Below are 14,146 nucleotides of genomic sequence, written 5' to 3'. Positions count from 1 at the left end.
GGGGAGGTTGTCCTTATGTAGAGTTAGAGTTCCTGCAAGGCATGATCGGCAAATTATTCCTCTTTGTATCCCCCCACCCCCCACCCCCCGAGCCCAACAAGCAGGGCCGGGCACAGAGTGGATTTCAGGGCTTATCGGTTGAATGAAGGGATAGCCAGGTCACTGTGGGTCAAGGTGGGGCAGGAGGGCCTGAACTTGGGCATAAAAAGAAACTTCATGTGCAGACCTCAGGGAGCACGGCCGAGTAAGGAAGGAGGAGGGGACGACTGCACAGCGCTATCCCAGCGCAGCCCTCCAGAGCATCACAAAGGTGAGATCTTCGGTCCTGCAGAGGCAGAAACAGCCGCCCCCTTGATCCAGGTACCCACAGGTCACTTGCTTCTCCATGGCATGAGAAAACCCAAGTCCAAATGGTGGATTTACTTTGAGAAGCATTACTTTCCAAGGTGTTGGGCAGGCTGTCTTCCAAAGCAGGCAAAGAAATAAAGCTTTCCTTGTCTCACACATGCCGGGCCTGCCCCGTCATGCCCCTCAGCCATAGCCCACTTCCAGGTCCCTTGTGCAGATGGCTGCTTACCCTCTTTGGCTTTTACTAGTTTGATGGCCTGATTCTAAAGCCCTGGGGACACTGAGCAAGCTGGAGGGTCAGCTAGGCTCCTGGCTCCACACTGTCCCTGGGAAGTTAGTTCTCCCCCCATCACTCTCCCCACAGACTATAAGATTTACAAGAACCAGGCACTGTCACCATCCCTCTAGTCTGTCCCAAGCTGGAACTGAGCACAGAATGGGTACACGGGAGTCAGCACAATGGTTAGGATGCTTTGAAGGCTGAAGTCAGGGGCATCGGCCCAGTGATGCCACCTGAAGTTGTGCTTTCTCCCATCACCAGCTGGGGGCTGGGGCTTCTCCTTTGGCCAAGAGCTAACTTGCTGATTCCTCACTCCTCTCCCCACTCCTCTCCCCATCCCATCCTCACTCCCTCCTGCCTCGATCCACCAGCCTTTCCAACTGTCACACAAGACATCATCCTTTTCCCCTCATCTCCACTCACTGTCCTCCCAGTGTCTCTGACTTAGGTCCTTCCCTTGCATCCCACAGCCACTGTCCTGAAGCAGGCCACCTGCCCCTAGGTTGTCACAGTGGATCATGTTGTTCCTTGTTTCCTAATCCCTCACCGACTTTCTGCTGTTACAGTACTGGTTTATGTCCTTAGTTACCATCTTGCCCCAGCTCATTCCTGGGCCAACATTACTCATGGGTCCCCTCTTAAATCTAAAACTAACCAAAACTAGTTTCTAAACAGACCCCCGTTTCAAACCTCCATGCCTTTGCACATGCTGTTCTCTGTTTAAAGTGCACCCCCCCCGCCCCCGTCTCTGAATCCCTGGCGAATTCCCACTTTTCCTTTAAGTCCCAGCTAAGGGATTGCCTTTCCTGCCAGTCTCAATACGGTGTGAAAATCTCCGTTTGGGGGCCTGCTCCTCCATTATATCTCGGGTTCTTCCAAAACAGGGGACACGTGTGGCTCATCCGTGCGGCCCTGGCTCCCAGCCGAAGGCTGGCACAAAGCTGCGCCAGTGTGAGCTGAATGACTGTTTCAAAGCCGCGGGCGAGGGCTGCCTTCCTCCCGGTCAGCCCTGGCCCCTCCAGCTGTGCTCGTACCCCTCTCCTCCCCGCTCTGGGCGCGTCTTCAAATCCCACAGTCGGCCTCCCCGCCCCTAGGACCGCCCCCAGCTGGTGTCTCACTTCCTCTCGGGAGGCGCGCCCTGAGCCGGCACCTCCCCTTTCGGACTGCTCGGGGAGCTCAGCCCTCTGGCGCACTTCTCTGGTTCAGCTTCTCCCGCCTTCCGGGATCCAAACCGAGAATCGAAACTGAGCTGGACTCCATGCAGCAGGAACCTGCGCCCGCCGGATCTCCCGGGCCCCAGCAGGACCCCGCACTGCCCTACGCCCCCACCATGCCTCCCCCGGAGTCCCCCTCCGAAGGCCACCAGCCCAGCCCCAGCCCCAGCCCCACAGAGGTACTACTGCTTTTGGGGAAATGGGGTTTGGGCTTTGTTGATCTGCTGCGGTGAGGTGGGGGATTGGGGGGAGGGACAGGATAACTTGGCCAAATATCTTAAAGAGAGGCCCAAAGAGGGAAGACCAGGCAAGACGGTCTTGACCTTCTTGGGGGGGGGGGGTAGGGTCGCGGAAAGTAGAAAAGGGGACCAGGATGAGTTAGGGGGGCTCCTTTGGGCTGCGAGTCTCCACGAGTAGGGGGATAAGACGCTGAGTCAGTGACACTCGGGACCAGACTTTTCCGTCCACGCTGGCAACTTGCCTCTTAGCCCCTGCCTCAGATGAAGGACCAACTATTAGGGAGAATGGAGGTAGGAGCCCTATTCCACCGGCCTGGGAGCCCGGGGCATGTCTCAGGTGTGGAAAAACCAGAACCCAAGTTCCCAGATCAGAAAGTGGGAAACGGGGGTGGGGGGAAGTGTCTTAGCTAAGGTCTCATAGTTACTGTGGTTTCTCCCCTAGGAACACCTCATCCCCCCAACCCCCATCCCCAAGGGGCTTATTGGGGGTTTACTAGTCATCTCCTGCACAAACTCCCCAGCCCACCCCCTAAAGGAACTACTTAGATCACTTGCTCTGTTATCTAGAGCTTTTTTATTGCCCTTTATGAAAGTACAAATAACACCATATAGCAGTAACTTTTATTATTTGCATTATTACTCCTAGCAATAATATTAACAATACTAGTTAACATTTATGAATGGGTCTCATGTGCCAGGTATTATATTAAGCACTTTTTTTCCTGTGATAAAATATACGTAACATAAAATGTACCATTCTTAGCATTTCTGAGTGTACAGTTCAGTGGCATTAAGTGCATTCACAGTGTTGTGTAGCCATCACCACCGTCTATTTCCAGAATTTTTTCATCCAAAGTCAGGACCCTGTAAACAATAGCTCCCTATTGCCTGCCTTTCCCCAGCCCCTGGTAACCTGTAATCTACTTTCTGTCTCTGAATTTGCCTGGTCTAGATATTTCATATAAGTGACATCATACAATATTTGTCCCTTTGTGTTTGGCCTATTTTACTTAGCATGTCTTCAGGCTTCATTCATGTTGTAGTATGTATCAGAATTTCCTTCCTTCTTAAAGCTGAATAATATTCCATTGTAAGTATATACCACATTTTGTTTATCCAGTCATCTGTTGATGGACCCTTGGGTTGCTTCCACCCTTTCACTATCATGAATGATGCGGTGACCAGAATAACGGGTGTACAAGTATCTGGGTCGTTGTTTTCCATTCTTTGGGGGTGCATATCTAGGAGGGAATTGCTGGGTCGTATGGTAACTCTGTGTCTAACTTTTTGAGGAACCACCAGACTGTATTAAGCACTTTATATGAGGTTATATGACATAACACTTAATGAATCTCCTTCCTTAACTTAAGTTCCTTGAAGGCAGGGATGTATCCTGTACATCCTTGTAGTTCAGGGCCTGGTAGCACTGTGTCCTGTGATAAGTAGATTGAATAAATTGCGGCGTGAGGGCGGGAAGGCCTGAGTGAATGGAGGATTGGGGTACTGATAAGCCTGGGTATTGCACCATCCAGTGACTGCCTGGTTTGGACTAGGAAGTCCCACTCTCAGCCTCCAGCCACAGGGGCAGGAGACCGTTGGGTGGGACTCCTGGGACTTCAGGCCTCACCTCCCTTTCTGGTCCCCCAGCAAGCCACGGAGGAAGAGTTCCAGTTCTTGCACTGCCAGGGCTGCCGGGCAGAAGCCAAGTGCCCCAAGCTGCTCCCTTGTCTGCACACGCTGTGTTCAGGATGCCTGGGGGAGTCGGGCAGGCAGTGCCCCATCTGCCAGGCGCCCTGGCCCCCAGGCGCTGACGCCGAGGCCCTGGACAACGTCTTCTTCGAGAGCCTGCAGCGGCGCCTGTCGGTGTACCGGCAGATCGTGGACGCGCAGGCACTTTGCACCCGCTGCAAGGAGCCGGCGGACTTCTGGTGCTTCGAGTGCGAGCAGCTCCTCTGCGTCAAGTGCGTCGAGGCGCACCAGTGGTTCCTCAAGCACGAGGCCCGGCCGCTGGCGGAGCTCCGCAGCCAGTCGGTGAGCGAGTTCCTGGATGCCACGCGCAAGTCCAACAACATCTTCTGCTCCAACCCGAATCACCGCAGCCCCACGCTGACTAGGTGAGCAGGCTGGCCCAGGGTGGGGTGGCGCAGCCAAGAGAGAGGTAGAGGGTGTGGGGAGCAGAGATCCAAAGTCCAACAGCTAGGAACGTGGGACGAGGATCTTCTAATGTCTTGTAACAAAGTGTGGACCACAGATCAGCAGGATCAGTAGTGATGACCGCTGTCCCATGCGAATGGACAAAGTTTCCAATTTTCCCTTACAAGAAATAATGCTGCAGAATCATCTTTGCACCCATATCCAGTCATTTCTTCAGGATACATTTTTAGAAATGCCTTTGCTAGGAGAAGGGGTATGAAAGTTTGTTACATGTTACCAAACTACCCTTTAGAAAGTCTTACAGTGGAATTTTCTATGAGTACTAATGTGGAGTCTTGGTAAAGCTGGATTCTAGGATAACATGCAGGTGGTTAGTTTATATCTGAAAAGTCAAAACCAGAACACCATGCTATCTGGGAGTGTCTATTAAAAAAATGAAGTCCAATTATAATTATTTTTACTAAACAGCATAGGATTTTAATTACTTTTTTTTGGATAGACAATACATTTATATGGTTCAAAAATTGCAGACAATTTATAGAGGGTAAAGTCTCCATTCCACTCTGCCTCAATCTGTCTAATACCCACCACTTCTCCCAACCCCCCCATCCACAGTTAACCATTGTTACTAGTTTTGAATGTTTCCAGAGTTTCTTTGTGAATAGATACACAGATAGGAGTATATAATCTTACAAGGTCTTATTTTACCCCCTTTCAACCAAAGAGGTAGCATACCTATGTGAACTTTAAAAAAAAATTATTTTATTTTTTATTACTTTTTTTGAGGGGTAGGAGGTAATTAGGTTTATTTGTTTGCTGTAGAGGAGGGACTGGGGATGCCCAGGACCTCATGCATGCTAAGCACGTGCTTTACCACTTGAGCTATACCCTCCCCAGCTACATGAACTAAAAATTCAAGTCTTTCTTTAGCTCTAAGAAACCCGCCAAGTAGATTGCTTGTATACGATTCTTGAGGATCTGCTTGCAAAATGAATGTATTCTTTGCCCACTGGGGACACACTCAGACAGAGCTCCCTTCATGCTAAACTGACTGTGGCTTGCTTCTTGCTTGGAGATTTACCACCTGTGCTACCAGGTTCCTTGACATCTGCTATTATTGTTTGAATTTGGATTTTTTAAAGTTGAGGTTCGGTGGCTTTTCATATGTTTATTGGTCGTTGTGCTTCTTCATTTGTGAACTGCCTGCTGAGGTCCTTTGCTTGTTTATTTGCTTTGAGGAATTAGTCTTTAATTGTAAGAGCTTGTTATAGTGCAGATATTTTTTCCTATGTTCACCTTTGTCATTTCCTTTAATTGAGGTGTTGTGTTTAAGTTTTTAGTTTTCTTTAGTTCAGTCCGTCAGTCTCTTCCTTTATGGTGTCTGGCTTTGATCATCTTAGGAAAGATTTTTATCCCATGCCAATGTTGAAAATATTTACTTATATTCTCTTCTAATAATTTATTTTTATAGTTAAATCTTTAATCCCATGGATTTAATTTTGTGCCTGGTATAAGGTAGGAACCCTCACTTCACATTTCTCTCCAAATGGAAAGCCAATTCTCAATAACTTTTATTGAATAATCCACTTTTTGTTTGTTTGTTTGTTTTTCCCATTTTTTAAATTGAAGAATAGTTGCTGTACGATATTATATGTTACAGGTATACAGTATAGTGATTCACAATTTTTAAAGGTTATATCTCCTTTATAGTTATTATAAAATACTGGCTGTATTCCCAGTGTTGTACAATATATCCTTGTAGTTTATGAATAATTCACTCTTGCTTTGATCTGAAATGCCCTTTTAATCTTGTACTAAATGTCCAGGTAGTTACGATTATGTTTGTAAGTCTCTGTTCTGCACCAATGATCTGACTATTCCTACACCAATCCTTACTGCTGTAAGGAATTCTCTAAGCTTTATATTTGAAAGGACAAATTCCCATTCTTCAAAAATAATTTTGCTTTTACAATTTGTGCAGTTTCTTTTGCTCTTACAATTTTGTGCATTTCAGAACTTACATACTCATTGAGATTTTGATTGAAATTGCATTTAACCTTGGAAGAATTGGCCTCATCTCTGGTTATATTTTTTGGAATTTACAGTTTTATTCACAAACATCTTGAACTTTTAAATTATAGTTAAATGTATACTATGTAATAATATTGTGACTGGAATCTTTTTCCATTATAATTTCTAACTGGTTATCATTAACATTCAAATGCTCTTAATTTATGTATCTTTATATTATATCTATCCAACTGATTGAGCCCTTTTATTCTTTTCAGTTGATTTTCAGGATTTTCTAGGTAAACAGTGATATCGCCTACAAATAATAAAAACTTTTCTCTCTCTAGTATTTGTACATATTACCTCTCTGTAACTTTGTTTCATTGGCCAGGACTAGCAGGACAATATTGAATAATGTGAAGAACTGGCTAGAAAAGGCAGCTTTATCTTGTACCTATCTTTCATGAGAAAGCTTATGTTTTCTTGTTTAGTATGATGTTTATTATTGACTTCCTTAGGTAACTTAAGAATCACATTAAGAAAGTTGCCTCCCACTTCTGGTTTACTAAGAGTTTTGTCATTGCTGTTACTTTGTTATTTTTAACTCAGGAATAGGTGTTCTTTTGGACCATAAGGGTGTCCCTTATGATGAATTGTATCAATAGATTTCTTAATGTTGAACCATCTTTTTATTCCCAGGAGGAAAAACTTTGGTCATAATATACTAGTATTTTACTTTATAGCTAGATTCCACTTAGCACTGTTTTATTTAGATGATTATCTATATTTATACACGTGATCAATTTTTATGAATATGTATGATTTCCTTGTCAAGTTTTATTATCCATTTTACACTAACCTCTTTCAATGAGTTTGTAAGCATTTTTGAACATGAGAATATATATAAATTGCTTAGCAGTGTCTGGCGCATATTAAGCACTCCATAAATATTAAAATTCTATTATCTTAGCTGTGGAACAGTTTAAAGAATAGAAGCAGTTCAAGCTTACAGAAATTTCTTGAGAAACTATTTGAGACAGGTGCATTTTTTGGAAGTAGTTTTTTTTGTTTTTGTTTTTCTTTGTTTTTGGATCTTGAATCAGATTTCTGGAGAGTTTTCTAGTTCACCCTGAATTATCTTTCATAATTAAAAAACCTCTATACTTACCACTGTATTCCCTTTCTTCTTGCTAATGCTGTATATTTGTGGTTATTTTAGTGATCTTTTCAAAGCACTAGCTTCTTGGTGTCTTACAGCATACTGATACCAATGTTTTCCTTTTTACTAATTAATCGTTTTGTTTTTATCATGAAAATGATCAAGCTATATATCTTTTCTTTTTTCAATAATTCTGACATTGTTGAACTAAAAATTCAAGTCTTTCTTTAGCTGTAAGAAATTGTCTTCTACTTTTTTGTATATTGATTTCCATTCATTTGCTTATTTTTTCTTTTTACAGCTATTGTTATATGGCGATTGGAACTCCAAACCTATCTTTTATCTTTCTTTCATAAATTCTGTTACTTTGCGTTTTTTCTTTCAGATCCTCAGAGATATTTGAATTGGTTTTCTAATTCACCAACTCAGTTTTGTAAGACGCTTCTTTCCACTATTTATCACCTATGTTGAGTTTGGGTTTTGGTTTTTTTTTTTCCCTCTAGCAATCATGTTTTTCTAATTGCCAAACACGGTCAGTCTTCTCAGGATGCTCTATTTGTCAGCCTCTTCTTATTTTCTCTAAGTATGTTCTTCAAGCTCCCTGAAAAACAAACTTAGAATTTTCAGAAGATTTGTATTATATTACCCTTTTTTCAGTGTGGGCTGAGAATCAGTGGGTCCCCATTTTGGCTGCTGATTCTCTTTTTAGGGCCTGTGGTTCTGGGTGGCTGCACACATGTAAATGTGGACATCTAGGCTGCACAGTTCTAGCAGCTGATACGGGCTGGCAGCCACTGTAGAAACCGCCATTGGCTAATCCCTCCCTGCGGTGAGGACAGGGCCCCCCTCCCAGAGCCCCCGATGTTGGTAGCTTACAGAGGGGATCACTTGTAGTGTAGGGGTCGGGGTGGATTTCTCCCCAGGTACAATGGACGTGGTGGTCCAGCCAGCAAGAGGACAGGATTCTTTTTCCTTGAGCATGATGGATGGCTTTAAAAACCCAACCATGTTGCTTAAAAATCGTATGCACACAGTCACAATTCACATTGTTTCACAATTTACCAGTCACAACTGGTTACTAGAAAAACTCAACTCGTTTCTTCTGCACAAAATCTCAGTGTCATAAACAACCCACGACTTCCTTCAGTTACAAGTCAGTAATGACCATTCCATCCTTTGTCGGTGAGCTGACTTAGGGCTCACACTGGGAGCAGCATCAGCAGTGGCTTGAAACCTAGGACTCAGCCTGGGAGTGTCCTCCCTGGGACCATGGTGCTAGGTGCTAGGGTATAAATATGAACAGTACAACCCTGGCCCTCCGTGAAGTCATAGTCTGGTGGAGGAGCCAGATCTGCAATTAACAGTCAAGGCTGAATCAACTATGCTTGGATGGGTTAAAAAAAAAATACCTGAGAAAACCAATCAAGGCTGCAAAGTGCTTCGAGGAAGCCTGCTCACTGGTGTCGCTCTGTGCCAATAGTTGCCCTTACGTTTGTCCCCTCATGTTTTCCCTTGCCAGTATCCCCATCCGGCACAGGGCTGGCATCTGGTGTATGCTCAGTCAGTTATTTAAGGGCAGAAGGAAGAAGAAAGGCAGGCACAAAGGCGATCTAGAAAAGGCCACCTGCCCAGCCTGGATTGGCTGGGGAAGGCGGCTTCCATGAGGGTGTCGCACTTAGCCTGATGTGGAAGGAAGCAGAAAGGGGGGCGCACACGCAAAGGCAGAGGCACTAGCAAGTGTGCTGCATTTCCGGGACTGGGAGTAGAGGCTGTACAGGAGGGCAGGGGCTGGAAGGGTGAGCGAGGGTCACACACAGGGGAGTTGGAGGAGTTAGGATTCTATCCCACGATTTCCAGGACAGAACGTTTTCAGCTTGTCCATTTTTCATGCAGTTTACTCTGTTTAACCAGTGAATATATCCTGCAGAACACAATGTGAATGGACCTATGGGGGGCTCTGGTGGAAACCGACTGATGGTGTTAAGGCAGAGAGTGGGACAATCAGATTCTCTCTCTGCACTCTGGCACTTTGATTGCAGTCGGTGAGTTTGGGAGCAGGGGGACCAGGTTTTTTTCTTTTGGCTGCATGCTTATTTATATTTCACCCTATTCCATAAGGAATTTGAGATTTATCACCATACTGTATATGACCCAATGGAAACTGAAGCAAAGAATCTGAACCCGGGAAAAGGGAGCGTCATTAGGAGGCTGAGGCCATGGGGCCGGTGGGTTGAGGTCTGCAAGAATGCAGAGGTGGAGGGGTGGGGAGAAGGCCAGAGTCTCACACTGCCATGGCCTGCCTGACCTGGAGGTCACAGTGGCTGCCAGCCTTTTCATTGTGTGTGCTGGGGAGAAAAATGTCCAGCAACCACTACAAGTAGAAGCAGAGAAGGGGAAAGTTTCCAGGTGTGTGGAATGCTTGGAGCAGAAACCAGAGTGCAGAGGACAGGTTTGAAGCCAGCCTCAAGTGAAGCTCCCCGACCCCCTGGCACCTGGGCAGCCTCCTTCAATAGGACACTTTCCCTTTTTCAATATGGGTCAGAGAATGGGGTCTTCTGGTTGCATTTAACCTCTTCTTAACACAATAAAACACTTTACGGTTTTTTGAGATGTGTTTCCTGTGCTGTTATCTTAGTTCCCAAACCCTCCTATAAGATTATTGAGGAAGAGAGAGCTGTTCCCATGGTGTGAAGGAGGTGAGAGGCCAGAGTGTTAATGGGAGCTCATCCCCAAATAGGAGACCTTGTCCGAGCCAGGGCCAGAACAGGATGCAGGGTTTCCTGACTGCACACCGGTCTGGTCACCTTTCCTGGTCTGCCAACCTCCACATGCAGGCAGTCTTCATTAACAACTGAGTGAGTTGCAAAAAAGGATTCTACAAGTTGCTTATTTGGAACTTAAGAGTGTATTTTCCCTTAGAATTAGATTATTCAAAGGAAGCTTGCTATTTAAGCAATGTTAAATTTAATTTTCCTTGACTTTGACAGAAGAAAAGATACTGAAGTAAAATTGGACTTGCTAAACTTCAGAGAAATATTTCTTCATCTTAAAATAGTTCCTAAAAGACCTCTCTAGGAGTGAGCAAAAATGTTACTAAGATATTCAGAGACTGGAGTCATTATAGTTTCTTTTTAAGGAAACACCTCCGTTTTGGACAGTAGTAACTCTTTGCTGTGAAAGATCAGGCTGGTCCACTCCCTTGGTTCCAAGTCATAATGGCTCTAATGCACAGCACTGGTCCTTTCATTCTGTTGCCACATTTCACAGACTCTTTGTTTTGATTCAGCTCTTAGTTGGATGGATGTTGTCAATCAGCAGTTGTTCTCAAGAAGGACTTCTGTGTTCTGAATTCCTGGATTCTCTTGGTGTCAAGAATGTCCATCAGTTGCTCTTATACTTGTGTGACATCTTGGCTGGGTATAATATACTTGGTCACACCCTTTCCTCGGAGCTTTGTAGACTTTGCTGCATTGCTTTCCAGCATCAGATGTTCACCAGGAGAGGTCTGAGGCCAAATTTATTTGCTTTTTCTGTCTTAATGCCTGAAGATATTTTTCTTGAAGTTTATTAATTTAACCAAGTTGTCTTGGTGTTGAGCATTTCATACCAAATTATTCTGGAACCTGGCGAGCTCCTTCAGCCTGAAAGTTCTGTTTATTTCAATGAAATGCTCTTACATTACTCCTTCTCTCCTTTCTTCCTCTGCCTTTCCCTCCTCGTTTTCTCTTGCTCTATTACCATTATTATTACAACTTTTAATTCATGATTTAATTTTTTTCTGATTAGTAATCTTAACAGTACTACTACCGTTTGGGGGGACCTTATGTATTTAACGAGTATTGAATGAGTAACAACAGAACCACAGTATACACTCAAGGCTGCATTGAAAATCATTTTATACACATTTTTATAAAAGTATTTGAGCATATCAAAATTGTGTCATATAAGGAGTTACTGCTTGTTTTCTATGTCTATAGATTCGATTAACATTTAATGATTAACTTTGTAGTCATTGAATTTTGTAACAAATTCCTGCTCTGGAGTATTTTACAATTTGGATTTGTTCTGCCGAAGCTGTTAGCGTTGGTGAGATGTTTTGAGATTGGTACGACTAAATAGAAGAGCTGCCTCTTTATACCATATATTTAACTAATTATGGCGTTAATTTATTGTTGCCTTGATGATCAAATATTTTTCTTATTCATGGCTTTAATTAATTGATTTTTTCGGCTATTTCCATCACTTTTGCCATTTCATTTCTTGAAATTAGGTTGGATTTAAATAAAATACCTTGATAATCACTGTACTTATTGATGAGATAAACTTTGTCTTATTGTCTTGCAACATTTACTGGCTTGTAAATCCAAATTGTGTTCATAGTCATGAATATACAACATTATATAATTATAGTTCATTATTATAAACCTCAAGGAATTTGCCAAGTGATCTAACTTTGTTCCAAAATTTGACTCTGCTTCATTAACATATAACTTAAGTGATACTTGAAATATTTCTTGAACTTGATAGTATTCTGACTGTGCTTCCAAGGGGCATCGTTGCAATCACGTCAGCATATGACAATAATCACGTTTTAGAAATACCATGTAGTGGCACTGCGAAGGGCTGATTGGAGAGACCAGAGGCAAGGAGGCCTGTTAGGAGACTGTGCTAAAGGAGAGAAGCCAACAGTGAGGCAAGAACAAAGGCAGCAGCAGTGGGAACTGATGTGACAGATTTGGGAACCAAGATAAGGGACAGGGATGAGCCAAACAATACACAAGGGAGACGAGAGCTTTGTCGCAATTCCCAGATGAGATGTTCTTTGAGGATGCCCCATTGCTCCCCATTTAAAGTCCAACTCCTTTGTTTGGAATTGATTATGGAAACTTTTGGAAAATCTAAATGAGTAAAACGGGGGGAGGGAGGACGAGAAGCTGTAACTACTATCAGTATAGACTTTTGCCTTTCCTTCCTGCTGCCCCGATAATCATCTAAAGCAGAATGGACAATATTTAATGCTGCAAAGTGTGCTTTTCTTATACTGGGAGGTCATGAGTGTCTTTCTTAAAAAACAGATAGTTTTGAATTTTTAGGCCACTGCATCTGTTGATTGTATGGTTTTTTCCATTTCTTCAGTGGTTATAAGGTCTTAACTGTCATGAGAGTAAATACTCAACTATTATATCTCCATGGTAGTATTTTTCACATTTAACTCTGATTCATCAAAAGTTTATCTTGGTGTAGTGTATGAAGCAAAGCTCTAACCTGATTTTTTTTTCCCCTGTAGCCAGTTTTCCTGATCCAATTGTTGAAAATTCCTTTAAGGTCCATTAGTCTGGGATGATTTATTACATAAAATATTACATTCTGATAGATGCCAGGGCCTCTTTTAGGACTATGTGGTTTGTTATGCTGATCTTTCTCTTGACTGTTAGACTAGTGTCACACTTTTAATAATGGTAGTTCTATAATGTTATTATCTGGTAGAGAAAATCCCCTTCCTTACACTGATTTTTCAAAAAATTCCTTAGCTATTTGATGTATTTACCGCTTCATGTGAAATTTAGAATCAGTTGGTTAAGTTTCAAAATCTCATTTTGTAATTCAACTCAAGTTGCTTTAAACCTTTATATTAAGTTGAGGAAAATTATTATTATAATATTTTGTCTCTCCAGTCAGGACCTTGCTACACTTTTCTGTTTTTTAGACTTTTTCAGTGGATTTTTATCCGTTTCTCCATATAAGTTCTACATTGTCTTATTAGGATTATGGTTAGGGTTTTTTTTTTTTTTTTAGCATTTAAAAAATTGCTGTAGTGAATGAAAACATGGAAAAGTTTTCCATATTTCTTTTCACTTGTTTTGCTGGGATAGAATTGAGCTACTTTCTTAATTCTGATGTAATCCAGCCACTTTTCTAAGCAACTTCTAATTGATTCTGTGGTGTTTTAGTTCATCCCTTTGAGTGTTCCAGGAGCTCCTTTCCAGAGCCGCACCCCTCTGTCTCTGTTAAGTCTGGGTCCTTGTCATGGAGCTCCTTGTAGACAGGTGTCCACCTCACCTCTGCCTCCCCCACAAGTGCACACAGTGGGTGCTCAGTGAGGGTGACAGAACCCTAGGCCAAGGATGTCATTCCTGGTCTTGGGTGGCAGCCCCATGATGGGTCATTCTGATTCAGGGTCTGCCCCTCAGTCTAACAGAAAGTTGGGGGCTTTGAGACCCAGGGGGTCTCATTCAGGCCAGCCAGCTCACAGAGACCTGCTGCCAATTGTCTGCTTCCATCTAGAGGGGGAGTGGGGGCTGGTTTCCCTGGGGAGACTCCATTTAGGGCAGAAGGCGCTTAAGAATAGGACCCAGCAAAGACTGTGGTCCACCCAGCAAGTCTTGCTGTCCCTCCAGGCAGGCTGCCCAAGGAGCCCCCTTCCCAGGCGTGGAGCACTTTCTAAGGAAGGGAAGCCCACTTCGGACTCAGCCCCTCTCCTATGGATCCAAAGCAGGGAAAATGACAACTGGTTCTGCTTCTCCCTTTATTTCTTACACTGTCTAGCTGCCCACATCTAATAGAATTCTGTTCTTTAATTAAAAACGTAGGGAACACATTCACAAGGTTCAAAGATGAAAGCAACCTAAAAGGCATACAGTGAAATGTCTTGCTCCAACTTTGCCCTGCCCCATCCCATAACTGCTTTTAGTAATTTGTGCCCTTTTCCAGTTTCTTTATTCAAATGCAGTCTAATATGAAT

At 43.5% G+C, this 14,146-nt stretch overlaps 1 protein-coding gene across 10 annotated transcripts in view; it reads left to right on the top strand.

Annotated features, from left to right (window-relative positions):
* The first annotated feature begins 1,753 nt into the window (after nucleotides 1-1,753).
* Nucleotides 1,754-14,146, top strand: part of PML (PML nuclear body scaffold) — a 36,754-nt gene continuing 24,361 nt past the window's right edge. For 5 of the 10 annotated variants that reach the window (XM_072951030.1, XM_072951032.1, XM_072951029.1 and 2 more), the window contains exons 1-2: nucleotides 1,757-2,021; nucleotides 3,729-4,195. In XM_072951030.1, coding sequence (XP_072807131.1) covers nucleotides 1,887-2,021; nucleotides 3,729-4,195 — 602 coding nt within the window. In that variant the 5' untranslated portion in view covers nucleotides 1,757-1,886. Of the gene's footprint in view, nucleotides 2,022-3,728; nucleotides 4,196-14,146 lie in introns of all 10 variants that reach the window. The other 5 variants (XM_015247517.3, XM_072951033.1, XM_072951027.1 and 2 more) reach the window with 5 other exon arrangements.

This window comes from Vicugna pacos, chromosome 27 (genome assembly GCF_048564905.1).
Source record: "Vicugna pacos chromosome 27, VicPac4, whole genome shotgun sequence".
NCBI lineage: Eukaryota > Metazoa > Chordata > Mammalia > Artiodactyla > Camelidae > Vicugna > Vicugna pacos.
The sequence above is the reverse complement of the archived record's forward strand: the minus strand, read 5'-3'. Positions and strand labels throughout refer to the sequence as shown.